Here is a 20210-nt window from a genome sequence, read left to right as displayed (position 1 = left end):
AGTGGTTGTATGTCTGAAGGTATGTGATTGAAACCTATTTATGTTATCACGCATATTAGCGTTTTGTCCTTTCTGTTTTATTATGTAAGTGTGTAAAGACGTTATAAAAGGGGAATACAAAAATGTCATTATAACATAAAAATTAGTAAACTAAGAAAAATACAGCTTGAATGAGTGTTTAATGGAACACATGAAGAATATGTGTTGCTTTGTCATACTAATTTGCGAAAACGTATCTCTCCATCAGTGAAAGACCAGTATTGTTTTACGTTGGTTATATATCACAGTCAATATCGAAATTTAACGAGAGATCAACTCTTCATTGTCCAGTCTAAACATTTTGGTAGGGTAACAAAAGTATTAATATGTTGATAAAATGGAATTGTAAAAACCTCTCAAATGTTTTCATTATTATATGATTACTTACTACATCATTAAATACCAATGCATCCTTCGTTGAATGCCCCTTATCACATATTTCACTTTTCGTCATTTGTTTACATGCAGTGTTATCGAATATTAATAATGTGTAAGGCCATTGGTTTGTAAGAAAGATGAGAAGAATGTACACAGTACTTCTTTCCTCATCCTGTTTGCTCTTGTGATTTGTTCTTTTCATGTCATGCATTCCATTACTTGAATATTGAATCGATTTGGCTTGAACCAACCAATATTGAAAATTAAAGATCGTTGGTTAAACAAACAAGCAAAGCAAAACTAAATAAATAAATAATAATAATAGTAATGATAACACGTACTAATTGTAATGGGGGACCATTACAGAAGTGCCATAAACTGCCCAAATAGTCGTAAAGGTGTCCGGGTAGAGTTGACAGTGCCATTAAATACTTATATATACCAAGCTGAAGCAGTATTGAAAAAAGAGAGGGGCAAATGGCATCGCCTTTGGCGTACACCATTAAATGTGTAAATATATCAGAGTCCGCGGCGGCCTTCTTGGATGCGAGAAAGCTTCTTAGAAAACGGTGGAACAAAATTTTAAGACGGTACTAGGAGAATAATAATAATAAGAAGAAGAAGAAACAGAGTAAACCCAAAAGGTCCCCCGCTTGGTTTGGGGGAATCAATAATAATAATTCGATGTTTTATCACAACCTACTTCAAAGATCGTCTCAAGGTGGTTCACAAATTATTATCAGTGGTTATAGGGCCTTTGCAACCAAATAATATCTTTCTCAACTCCCTGGGGAGCATACAGCCGGTGCTGCCATTTCGGCGATCACAGCTAGCATTCAACAAATCTAGCACTGCCCAGCCACGTACTCATTTACAGCTGAGTAGACTGGAACAAGCGGAGTCAAGTATTTTGCTCAAAGATACAACACTGTGCCGTGACGTGACACGAACCCACAACCCTTCGGGCACAAGCCCGGCGTCCCACCACTAGATTACCGTACCTCCTTTAGATGAATTTCTAAACTTGATGTTGACGTCATCCCAACATCTCAGGGCATATGATTACGAAGCTCTTATTGAGAAAAATAGCAACATCTTCATGACAAAACACAGTTTTGGACTGGGTTTTCTGGATGTATAAGCATTCCCTATGTTTGATAGACGATATGGACGAAATAAAAAGATAATCACAAAACAGACTCCTCTCTAGTTTGGGGCTTTGTTGAATGCAGGCACGGAGACACTAAACCCATGGAAATTACTCAGAATGAGATTATTCTCTTTGAAACAATTAATGTAATTTAAAACATATTTTTACGAGCGTTCGAAAAGGTCTGTTCCCATTGTTAAGACATCTGAACATTTAAAGATGAATAAGACACCAGTAAAAAAGTAAATAATACCCCAACATACCTGTCACCAGAAGAGCAGCATTCATTTTCTTGTTTGTGCTGTATAATAAGCAGCAATAACAATACGAGAATTGATATTTGGGATGCGTCAGGACTTCTGATCGTTGATCGGTAGTCCTCAATAAATGAACAGGTCCGCTACTGACATATCATAAAATGATTCCCAACAACAACCAATTATTCTATCCGTAAGGATTAATCGATGTCACCTGGTCATGGTTTGCTTGACTGATTTTGGTTTCGCATCCTTGCAACAGCCATGGTCATATATAATATATCAAAACGATGTTAAGGAATTGTTGTGCAATTGCACTTATGTAAATATAGTACAGCACGAATGCGGCAGTAGGGTGATTCAGCTGTAGACATTATACTGAAAATGTGCAAACCAGTCTTCAATTACACCCTCATAGATATCATAAAAAATAAATAAAAATAAATGTCTGAGGGTGTTTTTTGTTTAAGTTAAACAATGTTTTTCATATGACATTTTTTTGTCCCACTGTGTGTTACGTCGTTTAAAGTAGTCGCTATCTTAATCACTGAAGCTTGATAAACAATAGTTTGATTCGTGTAGATCTATTCCATTTCACAAAAGAACCCTCTACATTTAGCTGGCATGTCTTTCACAGATAAACATGCTGACTCATCCCAAGTCAAACGGGTTTAATAGCATCCACCTCCCCACCTCATTGCATTTAAGTACACAATTATATAATCAATAAAAACTGAGTAGCTGAGTAGCTAGTGGTTATGTTTAATTATGCATAAGTAGACTGCCCAACATGATCAAACGACATTACTAGATATATGTGTATATTAAACCTATGCAGGTTCGAGGAAAGAATAGACCTGCTATATTCCAATACATAGTCGTTAGTAGACTACTAATATGGGGTCTAATGCAGAATTTGGTATTTTCTAAAATACCTTTGAACCTAAACTAACAACTTTTTGACCGTGCCACAAATAGGTATTTCATCTGACATGGGTACATTGCAGAGGTTGTATTATGCACAACACGTTCAGGGATGTATCAGAATGCCAATAAAGAACAACTTATAGTAGATTCTTTTCTGAAAGCGTTTTGCCATGTAACTGGACATGCTGCCTTTAGACTCTTCGCTTCAGAAAAGACGATAGTATTTTTATCAACATTTGTACGAATGTCTTTATTCATTCATCCACAGAAGAAACAATGTATTAAATCCCTTTGTCCACAGTAACAGTACATTATTGTGTGACGTAATAGAATGCCTAACGAATGATGACAACTTTGAAATTATAAAGAGACATAGTTTATAAGAAGAAGATATCATGCACTAAATATTGATATTTAAATATGGCTGTTATGTTTTGGTTCTCTGTCTCTTAAGCCTCTCTTTTTTTCTGTAGAAAATGTGCATTAAAATAATTTTTTAAAGAAGCGGTTATTGTATTCAGCAGTACATTAGTTTATTGGTAAATGTCTTTAACGCAGATAGGACTAATGAAAAAGCTCTCAGACTTGGGACAGATGATTCAGTTAGTCACATATATTTTGTTTTACAATTCCTACTGTTTTGACTTTCTACAGTTTTCCAGATTTCAATGCCAAGGACTCTCCTGTAATTATTTATTTGCAATTTTCATTGACTGTTGAGCTTCTGTTTCTGATATAAATGATGCATAATTGAGATATTTCTTCAATTTTTATTGGCGGTAACTCACGATGAATATTGCTTTTCCCATATCTTTATCCTCCGTTCCGAGCCATCTGAACTATTCAGGTTTTTCTTTATCTCCTATCCTCTCTTTTCTTACGAAAGTGATGTTGTATAAAGTTTAATAATCGAGCAGAAAAAGAAAAGAACAAATGAGATTGGCTATAAATCTTATGTTCTTGCTATCATCACGAAACTAATAAAATCATTCATAAGCGGATGAACCGCTGTCAAAAACTGTAATTACGACTACGTAACTGTTTTCGGGTATAGCTATAACGTTTACAAATATAAATGTAATAAATACCTACCGGGATATTTATTAAAAAAACCAAAAAGGTGAAACAAACAAAATAGAATCAACGAGAGTTCTCTGAGCTAGAACGGGATTCGAACCCTGGAAATGACATCGTTATACTACCACTCTAACCGACTGAACTACCTGGTCAATGAACTGTATTGGCCCTACTGTCCTACAGTTTCACCAAAAACGGAATTAAGAGAAAGATGGCTGTAATTAATGAGAAACCAGAGTGCTTTAGGAAAGGGACCATTAAGATTTAAACATCATAGCTTTATCAAGGATAATGAAAAAAAATATTTCCCCCATTTGTTAAAGAATGACACAGAATATTACATTTATTCGACATGCTACTTAATCAGTGCTAACTAGCAAAATAGTTTGAAACAGAATGTAATTTATTTTTGTTCTTACTTTCACAAGCTGACGTCGTATGAATTTGGAATTCTAGGACTTCATCCCAAAAAAAATAAGTAAGTAACAGAGAAATGACAGAAGAGAGTTGCCCTACGTACTGCAACGTTGCTGGAAAAGCATTTTGATGGTTTCTTCAATGTCCCCTTTGTAGAAAATGACATGAGACCCCCGATTCCGCGGGAGAACATTCACAGATTGCCTATTACGCGTCGTGGGATATACTCAAACTACTTCTACGTCTATTGATATACGATCCGTACATATATCAATGAAGCATGAACATTATTTATAATCCTCTACGAGGTAGACAGCAGTCTGCATATTGTACGGAATTGAGCTTTGGCTCAGTTGATCAAGACGTTGGGGACAAACATAAATAACAAAGATATGTCAACTTTATTGACTTTTATTTTTTGCATTTCCTACGTTCCAGTTCATGTATTTTATCGACTTGTGTGCTATGATATCAATAAAAGTGCAAAGAGTGTGATCAATATAATTTCGTTTGTAACAAAAGTCCTCAGAGCATGACCTAGATTTTTCCAGGAACTTTAACGATATATTTCGGTACACCGAAAGGTATCTAATATTTTAAGTTTGAAAAAATAAGGCCCAGGAGAACTTCTAACTTCTATGTATTGATCTTACAATGGTATATGTGAGTAGTATGCTACCTACAAGCATGGTAACGACTAGTCTTTGATACGCCACATATAAATATTTCTCTTGTTCTGCATAGTCAACTTGGATGCAAAACAATCAATTGTTAAGAAATAAACTATACATGCTTTTTGTAATTTGAGTACTTCTTTATAAGAAAGAAAACCCCAGGAAATAAAATTACATTTATACTGGTGATTAAATAGCCTTTTTAGTAGTGTTTCTTTACCAACGGTATATGTCGTAGTATTACAACAGAACTTAGATAATAATCACTGTTTAATCAAGGTACTTAATGTATAAATTTGCCTTTTTCATTCTCACTTTGATTCACATTTATTTGAAATAAAGCGTAATCTCGTCAAAGGAACGGAACCGTTACTGTATACAGAAATCATGTAGTCTGTTCATATTTATTGTCTATATACAATAATTTTGTATTGTTCGTGACTCAAAGCAATTATGGCCGCTTTTAAATAAGAACGATTGCAGCAGACCAATGCGTACAACAGCTACAAATCAATGTGTACTCCTATACTTCAAATCCGTATAAATCTAACGTTGAGTTTTAAATTAATGAATATCGCTACCATGATTGATAATGTAACAAGTATCGGAATTTATATAATTACTTAAAAATACTAAGTACAATACAGGTCGCAGTTCAACCTTTTGGTGAACACATACAAGGCACTGAATGGAACAGTTCCCCAGTACCTACATGAACTTGTTAGCCTGTAGCAGCCGTCACGATCACTGCGGTCGGAGTCAGAATCGTTGTTGCGTGTCCCAAAATCCCGTACTGTGATCTATAAAAACCAGTGCATTGGGAGGGTTTCTGCCACGTTGTGGAATAGCTTACCATATGTTAATATGAAAAGGCAAAGCCTTAAAAGAGCGTTGCTTTTGTTGATCTCTGATAGATACTGATTTCAGAATGGGATAAGATAAGCTTTATTCAAGGTCGGCAAGTCGAGGAATGACAATAAAACACAAATCACTAATGATAATTTTGTTACAGTCAACAAGGTTTGCAGGTAAGGATGCCAAATAAAATTAAACATTTCTGCCTGTAACTAGTTATAAATCCGCTCGCGATGTAAAACAGTAATACGTTGCTGAGAAATGGCGTTAAACTTGTGTTGGTGGTCTGGAAAATCATTGTTGATTTCAACATAAATGCGTTATTAATTGTTTCTTTTATGAGTGGTGATGTATAAATACATCATGTAAAGAATATAAAAAGACTTAATATTGTGACGAAACACCCCCCCCCCCCTTTGGTCACGGCCCTGCCCTTGACCTCAGGTATTGACGGAAGTCTAGACTGCGTTATACTTTAGTTGTCCGTCCATGGTCATTAGTGGTTGGTCAATCAAAGTCTGTAACTCTGTAAAGTAGTACCGCTGCCACCATATGTGCGTGACGACTAATTAACTAAACTATACCTGTCTTGTAAAATGGCTATTGACCCAGCCTCAAATATACATGTTAATATATGAGACTAGTGCAATGAGCCAAAGGCTCGATTTGATAGGCCGTCACTAAAGTTTTATCAAAGCCTTGCTGGTCTTGAGGTTCGAAAAATGTGTTACGAGCCCAGATTTGTAAGCGATTCCGGTACCTTACTTAAATGAAAACCATGATTCATTAAATACAAATATGTACATTTATTGTGTGCCGACTATTTACATAAAATATGAAGTCTTGGTCTTGATCCTGATCCCTAGGTTCCGTAATCGGAGGAATTGCCAAAAGGTGATATCCAAGTTCGTAGTCTCCACAAAGGTGGGTTCCGTAGTAATTAAGACGTACCGATCCTCGATATGTGTCCTCTTCGTTGTGGCCTGCGCGCAACTGGCGGTTAATCAGCTACTACCCGACAGTGCCTGGGAGAGAACGTGTGCCACCCCAGGCGGTGATAACCATTGGTTACTCCCTTTGATGAAATCTAATCCACTGGTCGAGTGGAAACACTATAACAACACGTACTCTTCTAATTGCTTACGAAATATGATTGAATTTGATTATAGGCTGACTATCCAAAATATGATGGGAAAACTTAACATTGAAAGTAACATCGAAGTAAAATTCCTCTAGGAGTACTAATAGCGGAAATTTGGAAAGGCAACACAATGACATAATATGACGATAAGTCCCTATCTCCTGGTCGGGTAATATTCCAACAACAACAGAATAATAATAATCCCTTCACCAATAGCACAAAATACTTGAACACTAGTAACTAATTAAACTACACAACTCATTATACCGTCAACACTTTGGCTGTACTGACTTTCCAATACCACTGCGCATTCACCACATACATTACTTATGCATACAACTCAATACTAATGCACATTGATTACATAAACGCCTTATGACTGAAGCACAATATAACTGCACAGTAGTCACATAAGTCCAGTATTAATCTATTACAATATAACTGCACAGTGATCACATACATTCTTTATTAATCTAGCACAATATAACTGCACAGTAGTCACATAAATCCTTTATTAATCTAACACAATATAACTGCACAGTGATCACATAAATCCGTTATGCATATAACACAATAGAACTACACAGTGATCACATAAATCCCTTATGCATATAACACAATATAACTCTGTAGAGTAGTCACATAAATCCCTTATGCATATAACACAATATTACTGCACAGTGATCACATAAATCCTTTATGCATATAACACAATATAACTCTGTACAGTAGTCACAAAAAAAAACTTATGAACCTTACACAATAAAAATGCACACTAGTCACAATAAATCCCTTATGAATCAAACACAATAGAACTGCACAATAGTCATATAAATCCTTTATGAATCTTACACAATGTAACTGCACAGTAATCACATAAATCCCTTATGCTTATAACACAATAGAACTGCACAGTGATCACATACGTCCCGTATGCATATAACACAATAGAACTGCACAGTGATCACATAAATCCTTTATGAATCTCACACAATATAACTGCACAGTGATCACATACATCCCTTATGAATCTAACACAATATAACTGCACAGTAACACAAGTTCTTTATAAACGGTATCCAGTTCCAGGGTTACACGATAATCCAGTGGAATACACAAAACACATCCAGAGGCACTGTTGACACTTCTCTATTCTCCACGCAAGTTATAAGATTGACCCTATTCCAGACTGACACTTCACATTTACACGTTAAACCAAATCTGGTGGAAATTCGAAGTCGTTTCTGATTAACACTTTTATGGGATGAATCTCTACAGGTTGTCGTTCTAGTAAACAGGCATGACTAAGTGGTGATTTTATGATCGCTGCCGTCACTCCTGTGACCACTGACACTACAGCTAAAAATCACCCCCTCCATGCCTGAGGATAAGATAAGGAGTTAAAAAGGTCTTAACAAATAATTTAGTTGATTAATAAAGTTGGGAAATTAGTAACTATACACAGTTAGTTAAGACCCAATATAACGAGAGTGAAGTAAGACATGAATCTTTAAGGTAGGAAAATCCCCCGAAATTATGAAACACTTCTATAAGGTAATATTACAGTACTAAGCACTTATTTAAACAAATGGTAAAAAATATTACGTATTTACCCAACTGCCTGATAGTCCTGCTTGAGTCATCTTCGTTTAATTAGCCGCTATCTATAATAGGTAATGGTGTGTATAAGCCAATCTATCTCGGCTGAAATTCCTTATCTCAACAAGCCCTAGGGATGTTTGTTTGTTGTTTGTTGATGGGTTTATAGACTCCTTTTCACGGGCGGAGCCCGTGTTCTGGCGTCTTGAGGGGGTAAGTCTCCAGCTTACCGGGCCTTCGGTGATTCAAAATGACCTTGTCCGTCCAGATCACGCCCTAAGGTCGGTCAGCTCCTTAGATGCGGATAGGCTGTCACAGTTACATGCAGGACGTATACGGGAGCGTGGAACACGTCCTTTAAACAGCTTCACCATCCGCCTATGAGCCCTAGGGAGCCGCGCACCTCTTTTTATACGACCCTCATAAACATCTATTGACTAATTGACCAATCAAATTGGGCTCCATCGGCCTTGGTCCCGGATGAAAGAAGGGGGTTGCTGCACTATTGAGTGGCTACTCTGTCCCCCCTACTCATGACGTATACGTGGAGATCCCTATTTTTATCAGACAGTGGTCAGTCTAGGGTAAATGGCTCCTATACTATCTCGACTGTGTGGCTGGGAGGACTCGATGAACCCCAGTAAATTACACATGAATTGTGAAATACAATTTTGGTGAGCTGGCAGCTTAATTACATCAGGTAGGAAATAAAAGACGAGGTATAACTTTGTTACAATATATTAGATATTTCGTTCATATTCTCAACAATATGTTCTGAAAAGCTGAGGAAAAGTTTAGACCATGAACAAATACATGTACACGTACTGACGTTGACCTGGCATTGGTTTAATGCCGGCTCTTTTAGAAGATACCTCCCGGCAGAAATATTAACAGAACCTGGTTAAAACAAAAAGGATATTCCGAAAATATCCGCATTTTTACTTTTTGTGCCTGTGGCAAAAACAGAAATAAAAAGCAAATTCGTGGACTTTATATCCCCCGCTTGCAGGACATTTTGTAGGTTAACACTATTGAGGTTAGGTTTAAACATTTAAGTATCGTTCTGTTGAGACCTAATGTAATGCTTGAAACTCGAAGAAAACAAAACGCCTTCTACAATCGGATAATATTTGCGAGAGCTAATGACGTTTATCGAATTCAAGGGGCCATAATTCCGCCAAATAAAGTATGCTAGAAGTGGTCATCGAACTTGGCCATGCCCTTCAGGCATTTAACCCTGTTACCAAGTTTGAAGAAAATCTGTTAACATTTGTTTCAGTTATTGCATGGAAACGGCAGATAATGACGTTTTCCGCCATTCAAGTGGCCATAACTCCTAACGTGCTCCACAGAATATGTAGATAAGCTACTGCTATTCATTGCCGCAATGTACATGAATAAAAACTCCATTCAATCCCTATATGAAAGTTTTATAAAAAATCTGAAGTCAATCATTTTGGTTCCAATCGGAAAAGTAAAACTTCAAAAACTAGCAAACTGTACTTGATTTATCAAAAATATTTAGATTGATTGCTAAAATGGTAAGTTTAATTTCTTTATTTGAATCTCTTAAAAATTTATTGTGATTACAATGTAGGACTTCTGGGTTAGAGAGAAAATGAATATTGAGCTCGGGTTAATTTCCATATCTCAGCTAATTGTGGTTTGGTTAGCATCTAAATAGTTTTGTAAATAACTGTGTTTTATTAGACTGATGTATTTAAAGCATTTTAAAGACTTAGCGTAAGAGATGATACATATATAGAAAATATGAATATTCACTACTAAAGATATAAAAAAGTAAAACTATTCTTATCGAATAGAGTTAAACAGGGGAATGAAGGTAAATGGTGGAATAGTTAAAAAAAATAGAACACTTCTTGTTCTTGCTTTTCTTTGAATGGCCCTTTGGGATGCATCGTACAATAACTAATTTTCTACAGTAACATAATATACAGTATAAAATACTTATAATCAATCACAAAACACATAACCAGATGTTTATACATGGGATAATTCGGTTAATCTTGAAAACCTTTTCAAAAGAGAGAGGAATAGAGTTGCAATGTAACTTGACAACATATATGGGAACATGGTCTGATTACAAAAAAAAGCTTAATATCTATAAAAGTAAAATGTTCTTTCGCAGGAAAATATGTAACAAAACAAGCAAACACACTAGAGCGACAGGTCTTTACAAATAATGTACATCGTTTTATGAAGAAATAGAGTCACTTTCTCATATCATATTCGAGTGGAATAAAGAATGCAGAACTCTGGAAAAAAACTTTTAAACTGTAACTGTTGTGTCTCGGAACTGACATATTCGCCCACAAAAACGTATGTTAACCGTTTTCAGTCCCGTGTTAAAAGCTTCTTTCTCTCAATAGTCAGGTTGGAAATTAAAAATTCTGTATTTCTTCATTGCAGACAGCATAGAAGTAACATAGGTACTGCAGTAAATGTCGAACGGCCATGTTGGTTTTGATCACATTTTCGTATCCTCATCAATGTCATCAGGACTCTTGTATCGTTGATAGGCTCCAGTATCATTTTGAAAAGTATGATTGACACCTGTTTTGTCTATCGGTACTGTAGGTTGATCCTCTTTGCTGCCGCGTGATAGATAAACGTTTGGGTCAGTTACAGACGTATTTATCTGTTCTTCGTGGATTTGTTCCTGAAAAACAATAAATAACAGAGTCTGGTCAGTATTCAAACTATACAGTTACAAGATGGTGTCTATATACAAGGGGTCGTTATATACAAGTAGACGTTAAGGCATGTTTCAATGAATTTTATCAATAAATCAAATTGCAGACAAATAACCTTGGAATACTAAAAAAAAGTAACGACTTACATTTTCATGAATACGTGTGTGATCTATGTTACAATGAAGAAATGTTCTGATTTTCTGTGGTAGACAACAACAGAAAATGTCAAAGACTGGTATCAGGTACTTTGGTGGGACCTCATGTCTTTTTGTAGGCCCTGTAATAAATGTATAGGATTTAGATGTATAGGGAAACACAACTGGGCGTTATTTCATTGGTCAATTTTCTAATTATGACATCAAGTAACAATGCTCTGCGACATCATCTTCCATTGTGAAGTCAGATTTTATGGCAATTTTTTCTCCGATCGGAAACAGGAATAATGTATTCCGAAGAGAATCATATTGTTTTCTAGATGAAATATCCTAACGTTGTTGAAGAAAGTGTTCCCAAACTCGGGATTGTTGATTATAATGGTATCTTATCTCGTTAGTTGATCTTCAAACTGTAAACGACACTCGTCAAACCTCGTATCTTTACAAAATTTGAAAATAAACTAACTCGAGATACATAAACATTTAGTTATTAGGTTGAAAAATGTTTTATTTGTTTTTTTTATTTGTATAACCTTTTATTTTTCAAGCATTTTTACATCGCATATGAACACACACGCACCATTCATCCACACACACACACACACCAATCATCATCATCATCATCATCATCATATCATCATCATCATCATCATCATCATCATTATCATCATCTTATCATCATCATTGAGAGAGAGAGAGAGAGAGAGAGAGAGAGAGAGAGAGTGTCATTTCTAGTAAACAGAGAACCCAGGAGTTATCGTATATCGAGAGTAAAGACGACTATTACATATGTCCGTTCAGAGTGTTGACTGGTCGAGGAGATGAACTTTGACCGTGACTACTTTTTTCACGCGCTTAAGGCCACGTGCTGTTTTGTTTACGTCCTCTGCAGACGGATTACAGGCAAATGTTGGTGATTTAGTGAGGTTATGCGATGGGGAAAGAGGGTGATTAAGGCAATATAACAAGCAGATGATACTCTCGTAATTTTAAGACTTTAAAAGTTCGTGTCCTTTGTAACTTTTGAAAATGAACTAACTCGATTGTAATAAATACCATATTTAACAACCACTCGTTGCGTAAACTCTATATATTGTACACTGTAAATAAAGCACAAAAAACAAACCGAGTTAAATGAAGTATGAGATTTGCGTTTACAGTAAGTTATAACGAGTTCGCTCCCCTTGTTCGAGTCCTTTACACCTACCTGGCACATTCCGATGCATTATGGGATTGATAATGTTTTACAAATATTTAAGACAGTAATGACTATTCTAGTGTCAAATATTTATGTCACTTGTTAAATTCGAGAGATAAAAATTAGCTGTGCCCCAACGAGTGATACTATATACGACTGGTCATCCAGTGCGCCAGGTAAAATACCCAACATTCAACACTAGGAATACTGGACAAACAGGTTTACAACACGTTACATAACAACCGCATAGTCTCGTTCAACCAGACGTTTGATCACTTGTAATTCAAGAGTCTGGTCAAACACAGTGCATTAACATTATCACCACCAGAGGGCAGTATTTCTACTTTCGTTTCGGGACGTTATGTCAACGCCATTAAACATTTCAATGAATAATGAAATTAATGAAAAAAGTTACCTGTACATGCATTCCTGAAGTACCCGTGTATTCACTTTTATCGAGAACAATGTAAGAAAATGTGTCAAATCTCCAGAATAATGACATATATTTCCATTAAATAAATCATAACTAAGCACAAAGCCAACAAGGCTGACTGAAGTTTGAAAAAAGCATGCAAAGCAAGTGAGATTTTACCTGTACACCATTCAAAACACCTTCAAGTTCTCACTCAGGTTATCTGGCTTGACTTGTATCAATAGCCTTGTTAGCTTCATGAATTATTGTAAAATATCCAATGAAAATACATGAAATCATTCTTTTTGAAACATTTTTTTTACATTTTTCTCGTTAATAGTGAAAACATGGATACTTCAGGAATGCACATACAGGTATTTTTTAATGAATTAAAATATTCAATGTAATTTTGGGCCACTCAAATTCTGACTTTAAAAGTTAAAAAGGGTGTGCAACCTTTGACCAATGAAACAATTTACCAGAATCTCGGTAAGCCTCGTTATGATGTCACAAAACGAAAGCACTGGGTTTGACCAGATTCTCTATTCGGCGTAGCTTGCGCAGGCAACAAGGGCCTGGTTGAACGAGACTACACAACCGCACAGTATCTCACTTGCATTTCAACATGCTATTTCCGCGCGCGCGCTAAAAATGTCGCCGCAATGCGTTACGTACAATATCACACGGAAGTCTGATTTTTTTTCATTTATTCTGACAGCAAAATGTACAGTAAATACTTTTATAAACAACCTGCATCTTGCATTGTGATATATTTACAATTTGACAGTTCCCCAACAACAACAACTGTTGAAAGAAAGCATCACCAGCTTCAATAAAACTTGGGTAAATACTAGGAGAGAGGAAACAGATAAAGGTATAATGGGGATTGTGGTGGAATATTTTTTAATAGTTATTTAGTGCGTTATTGGTACATACTCACTTATTCGGCTCTATCAATGGCTTTAAGTGGTTCCAAACAGTGACAGAAATCTCTCGTGTGAATGATGCAATATTTAAGTATAAACATCAAAGATTAAACTGTAGTAGTCTATCCTTTTTTTTCGTTGACTTAAACTTTTGGCTTTGAGCTAGATAAACATAATAACCAACCACCACTCGTTCGGGACACTTGTTGTATTTCGCACTTTAGTATATATATATTCCTTCAAAAATGAAGAGTTGATTTGAATTTGTAATGATAAAATGCTACATAAATTCAAACACAGATATAATAGTATAGGTATCATGTTCAAATAATGACAAATTCATTAATTTGTAATATCTATACAACAGGATAAGATAAGTACAAAATCATTAGATTACATTCTTTAAAAACAAGGCAAGCCTTCACACAACAGGTGAATACAAACTTTAGACAACGCTGATTTAACCGAAAGTCGTTAATTTGTAGCGAAGGGGTCTATAAGCATTGTACTATTTTCATTAATTTATGGAAAATTTTGATATTGATTATTTCAACGATTTTCTCCAAAATTTGTAAGAGCACAGACGGATGTTCACCTATTAGATATTATTTTTCCCTGTAATAAATAATTATAACCTATAATTCTCACCTGTAGTCAGAAATTCTTACCTGTAATCAATGATTCTCATATAAAATAAGAATTTTCACTTGTAATGAAGAATTATCGCCCTTTATCAAGGGTTCCCACCTTTACTCAAGGATTCCCACGTGTTTTTTATTTGTTCTCATCTTTATAAATATAATCAAGGATTCTTACCTGTTATCAAGCTGACAATGAGTCCGACGATTACACAGACGAGGGTTCCAAAGGTGGAAAACCACAGGTAAGACAGCGAGTATAGCTTGGTTAGGGCGTTACTGTACCGTCAAACATATAGCATCAATATGTTTTATAAGGCAACCAAAACACCTTAACTAACAACCTGAATCTAAAACTTCAATGTAACGTTGATCAATAATGACAAACAGCTCTACTCCGTTATAATTCAACCTCCTTCGTCAGCTACATTCTGTACAGTGTAGCATTGAATCTATACAACAAGAAATTCTAATAGGCAAATATATATATATAAACTAAAAAAATATATTTATTTTATAACAGTTATAAAACAAGTTATTTTAACTTATATCAATCATCCTTGTTGGCCCAGATGTTAGTGCACGGAGAGTCTTTTTGTGGGAGGAAACCAGAGAACCCGGTTAAAACCCACGCGGTCGGTGACCCCTACCTTTTCAGGTCCTATCGGGCAATCGAACCCCGTCCGCCTTGGTGAAAGGCAATTGCGCTACCCACAGCGCCACCCGACCATAATAGGCACACACTTTGATTCCCACTATGTATTTAACCAGATTAACATAAGGGTGAAGAGCCGCACATTTTTTCCACAGGCTCTGAATTTGTTTTCATTTCAATTTATGTTAATTTCATTATATTTACACAGTGATAATTATACAGTTAGTATTATCTGTGTAACCGTCGTCATATGACTTTCACTGTAACGAGGACGCAGCACCAAAACCAAAAATAATGTTGAAGAGCAAGAAAAAATAGAGAAAATGATACAATACTTACACTGACGTTGCCATGGATGGACTCTCGGTTATCATTTCTGATACAGCTGTTGAACTCATGTAGGCTAATTGTATATCTGTCATGGTTGAATAGTCAAGTATAGTACCAGGAGAATGTGTTGGCTCGGAATACAACGATGTTAAGTTCAGCAATGAAATGTCTGTATCAGATGAACAATTTGATGTCGGAAACTCGAGTATTTCCGAGGATCCAATAACAGTATATTTCCCGATGTTGATCCATAACATAACGGCATAGGAAACTAGACTTCCAGCAACAGCACCCTGGACACCACGATAAACAATTTCCAAAATTATCACGTGACTGCCGTGTTACCCAATGCAACTCAAATTTCAATTGTAGTTTAGCTCATATAATAGCATCGATTGTAACGTCAGAAATACGACAATCAACGAGTCCTCGTGACATTGTGACACTGGGTCGATTAAAACAGACATAAAATCTTAAAGAAGGTCTTCAGAGGTTTTGACCCCAAATGCTTTAATTTCTAAAAGCTAGTTTTTCGTACACTACAAACAAAAAGCAATTTGGAAAAAAGCAAAACTTGACGTATTCCGTACAAGACATTCCAGCAAAGTTTGTGCATCTTATGTCCATGAGGTGGCGTAAGTTGCCGATGAGAGGATTGCCATAGTAAAACAATATCTTGACAAACATTCAACAATGACGTCATGATAGTACATGTGGTTATCCTTTAGGACACGTACATAATGCATATGTTGAAGTATGAGAAATACGGTGATGTTGATATAAACAAATAAGTAGTGACTGTGTTGACGAGTTTGATTTTGGGACAACAAAATTAACGATGACAGGATTGACGAGGAGGGATAGTGAGATGGATAGCGAGACAACCAGATTATAAGTAGCTGAATTAACGAGAACTGTTAATGAAACAACTTAATAAATAATGTTTTGCTGGCAGAAGGATTAACGAAGCAGGATAGAGATGGCTAGATGTGTGAGGCTGGATAGAATAACTACCAGTTTTGGAAAGTTCAATTATTTTTAACTTGCTCATTGATATGGTTTTTATTTGTTTACATAATGTTTTGCCATGAGGACGTAATATTACTTTGACTTGACCATAGATGAGGAAGAAGACGCTTAACATTCTGAAAGGTCTGACCTTCCTTTGTTTATATTTTGCTCTGGTCTTATCGATCGTGAGTTCGAGTTACGGTCTTGTTGTCACTTAGGTATTTTTTTTTAGAAAGTTTGTTGATAACAAGAGCAATGACTTGATAAGCGATGCTTACTCTTATAAAAAAAAGAGATGACAGTTTGCTTGTTGGATTTACAATACTGGAAAATAGGAATAGGAATAACATTAACGATATAGGTGCGAACATTTTCTGGAATCTCCAACTGCTGAAACGTTGTCTACCAAATGATCAGAACTCGTAAACACCGTAGTCAATTTCCATGTTTTTTGGAGTTTTTTTTTCTAACATTTTCAGTAAAATACTCACAATCCAGTTACAGCAAGGGAAAAAGGCACCCAAGATCACAATTCCATTCAGGGACCCAGAGGCTGCTCCCATGAAACTCAGCGACGCCTGACATTGGAAAAAAGAATTTCGTGCTAACAGTTAACACCCAAAGAAAATCGGATATTTAATACTCTCTCTGAATCAATGCATGTTGTTCAGATTGTTTGCTTGTCCTGATGATAACTGCAAACTTCACATTTGAACATTCAGAGCAATACGAGTTTTTACTATCTACCATAGAGGCATACGTCGCTACTAAGTACTTGGAGGTAGGTGTGCACTACACTGCTATAAACAGATGACCCTAGTTTTCTTATCTATTTTGCCAATATATACTGAGGGTTTTCTCTCGGGGTAATCCGGGTTCCTCCCACATTGAGAATTATGTGCACTAACATGTAGGCAAACAAAGAGTGATTAAGATAACTTGAAATAAGTTGTTGCATTATTGTTGTAAAAAAATGTTTATTTGAAATGAAGTAACTGCAATTGCTTACACACTGTCAGCTGCAAACCCTTATGGCAAAACCTAATGTACAATGTCAGCAACTCTTAGGGACGCATGCACAACATTCCATGTAAAATCAATATATTGGGAAGATTGACAATATAATCAGATAAACTTCATACCCTGTTACCATACTCCCAAATTCTGTGACTGCATACACTACATCCATATATATATGACAGATAGTCTCTCAAATAGACTGCAGGCTAACGTATCTGGGTAATGATGGTAATCAACATGTTGTACAAAATAAATATTGTTATCGAAAGAACAAACAGACGATAGAAATTTGGGAATATTTCTGTTTAATTAATATGACCTTGAAACTGAAGTTACAACTACATGTATGAATTATATTTATCAAAATTTAAAGCCACGTATATTTCATCTTTATACACCGCCTACCTTCATTATATTCATGTTATGTCGACAGCAAATCATGAAGCACTTCCGCTTTTTAACCCCCTTTTGCCCCCCCCCCCTCCCCATCAACGTAAGCTTATAGATGATTCCCAAGGAGGGTATCCAGTTTATCATACTGCGATCGGTCTATATAAATGAAAAAAGCGAGGTCACGATCGACATTAGGGGATGCTCACTTAACCAATCTAGCCCCGGGATAAACATTATAAAAATTCAAATTAAGCTACCTTAGATATTTCAGATATTTTTCAATGACTTGAATATATCTACCTGTAACACTGTTCCTTTAAGATTTTTGACTATAAAAGTGACTCCAATTCCTACGGCTCCGTAAATGAAAACTGCAAGAAAAGAGCGACAGAGACATAAGTTATTACTACAGCATATCGACCAATATATATCAGGAAAGTTAGGCTTGCATCTACACGGTCGGAAATTGTGTTTACAAATAGATAAAAAAAAACACATTTTCGATAAGAGAGACTGGATTAATTAAGCACGCTCTGGTAATGACACTCACCAATACTGCGTGTAATCCACGCCTTCGTTCTCTCTGACCGAAGATTAAAGTGAGGTTTGAGAATATCCTCCCACGTGATTGCACTTAGTGAACTCAGATTGGACGACAAGGAACTTGAATGAAAAAAAACCCATTTGTTTGTGAATCTGTACCATTCGGTAAAGGACGATTCAGAGATTTGGCTATGTGAAACAGGACTATTCTAGTAAACACTTGTATTATGGAAATGCTCACATATTTGTATCTCAATTAATTGAATAGAAGGAATACTTTTCTTCCGTTTTGCCGTTCTGTCTTTCACATCAGATACTCTCTCAGTATTTTTCATTAATACTCACAGCACACTTTAAGGCCTCTTCAACATTTTTTCTACCTGCGGTGTGTTTCGAAAGACATCATTGAGATTAAGGATTTATATAAGAATACGTTATTAGCCAGACGGCATATTTTTAACGATGTTAATAATCGTACGTTAAACTCGTACGTTGCAATGTCTAAACCGTAAGAGGATATGTATATATGACCCAGTGAACGGTTTACAAAGGATTTAATCTTGCACTGGTATTGTTTTGTGTACTTTCCTATGTTTTCATTTTTCACAAAATGATTGAACACCACACTAATGCGGTTTAGATCAACAAAAGAAGGTCCAATAATTGCAACGAACGTACCTTTTTCCTAAAGACTTGATTAACGGTACATTAATATCTATCGTTAGATGTGTATGATTTCTTTACATTCAAAAACTATNACAGATAAAAAATCGCCGCATAATTTCTTCCACCCTACTTAACCTTCGTAATGAGGGTAAAATCTACTAACTACTTATAACCTGCTTTCTATACAAAGTACAATATAAATTTAGGTAATCTGACCCTAAGGGTAGGCGTTGAGTTTCAGCTACTTCAGCGTGTTTGAGATTAGGACAGTCTTATTGACACTACATTCTCTTTAGCCACATGCCATTTGTTGGCCGAATGACAACTTTAAAAGTTGTTGCTTTTCTTGATAAGAGGTGATGTTCCAGACATCTGTTCTGTATGCCATTTCCATTCAAGTTCATCTTCGCTTTGAATCAGTGACATGTCTTTGGCCATTCGAATGGAGTATCTTCAATACAGGCTGTACATCACCAGTTGGTTTCAGGGCAGTATGGCAATCTTGGAACAAACTTTACACGGATATGTTTGTCACGGCCTGTAACATTGAAATTATTATATATCTGATGGACTCGCTCTTTGACGCCCTCTGTTGATTGGGAAACAATGCGACAGGGTGCTTCAAACGTTTCGCAATATTCTTGTCTGATGTTTAAGTCTCAAATGTTGCCTCAAAGCTAGAACTGCTTTTTCAGCCTCGATCCACCGCGATGTATCCATATCTACCATATCTACAGACACGCGTTGTAGACAATCGTAGGAGATCTAGTTCAGCCATTTTGTCTACAGACATATCAACCTTTCCTGATAAATCTTGTTTGCCTTTTCTATCATATATCCATCCACAGAATTTCTTGGTGACTGGCGCGAGAAAAATGACATACCTTTCTTGATTAATTATTAACATTATCTTTCTGGAGACCAACCGCTCCCTTTTCTTTTTCATTATTTGTGTCCCATGTTTGACATCAATTTTGCATTTAGAGGTAAGCGTCCTGCTTGTATACATACATATAATTAATTTTGAGGATTTCC

General features: G+C 36.0%; 1 protein-coding gene across 1 annotated transcript; it reads right to left on the bottom strand.

The window, feature by feature from the left end:
- Nucleotides 1-9994: 9994 nt before the first annotated feature.
- On the bottom strand, nt 9995-18861 carry LOC110446527 (sodium-dependent multivitamin transporter-like). Its single transcript, XM_021491719.1, has 8 exons — nt 18855-18861; nt 18517-18629; nt 18267-18337; nt 17045-17131; nt 15552-15835; nt 14736-14836; nt 11375-11505; nt 9995-11194 (listed from the first exon to the last, which is right to left on the bottom strand). The coding sequence occupies exons 4-8, from the start codon at nt 17114-17116 to the stop codon at nt 11003-11005; spliced, it is 780 nt and encodes a 259-aa protein (XP_021347394.1). The 5' UTR covers nt 17117-17131; nt 18267-18337; nt 18517-18629; nt 18855-18861; the 3' UTR covers nt 9995-11002.
- Nucleotides 18862-20210: the final 1349 nt, after the last annotated feature.

Source organism: Mizuhopecten yessoensis, unplaced genomic scaffold (assembly GCF_002113885.1).
Source record: "Mizuhopecten yessoensis strain PY_sf001 unplaced genomic scaffold, ASM211388v2 scaffold2763, whole genome shotgun sequence".
NCBI classification, from domain to species: Eukaryota; Metazoa; Mollusca; class Bivalvia; order Pectinida; family Pectinidae; genus Mizuhopecten; species Mizuhopecten yessoensis.
Note: the sequence above shows the minus strand (reverse complement) of the source record. Positions and strands in the feature narration are given on the sequence as shown.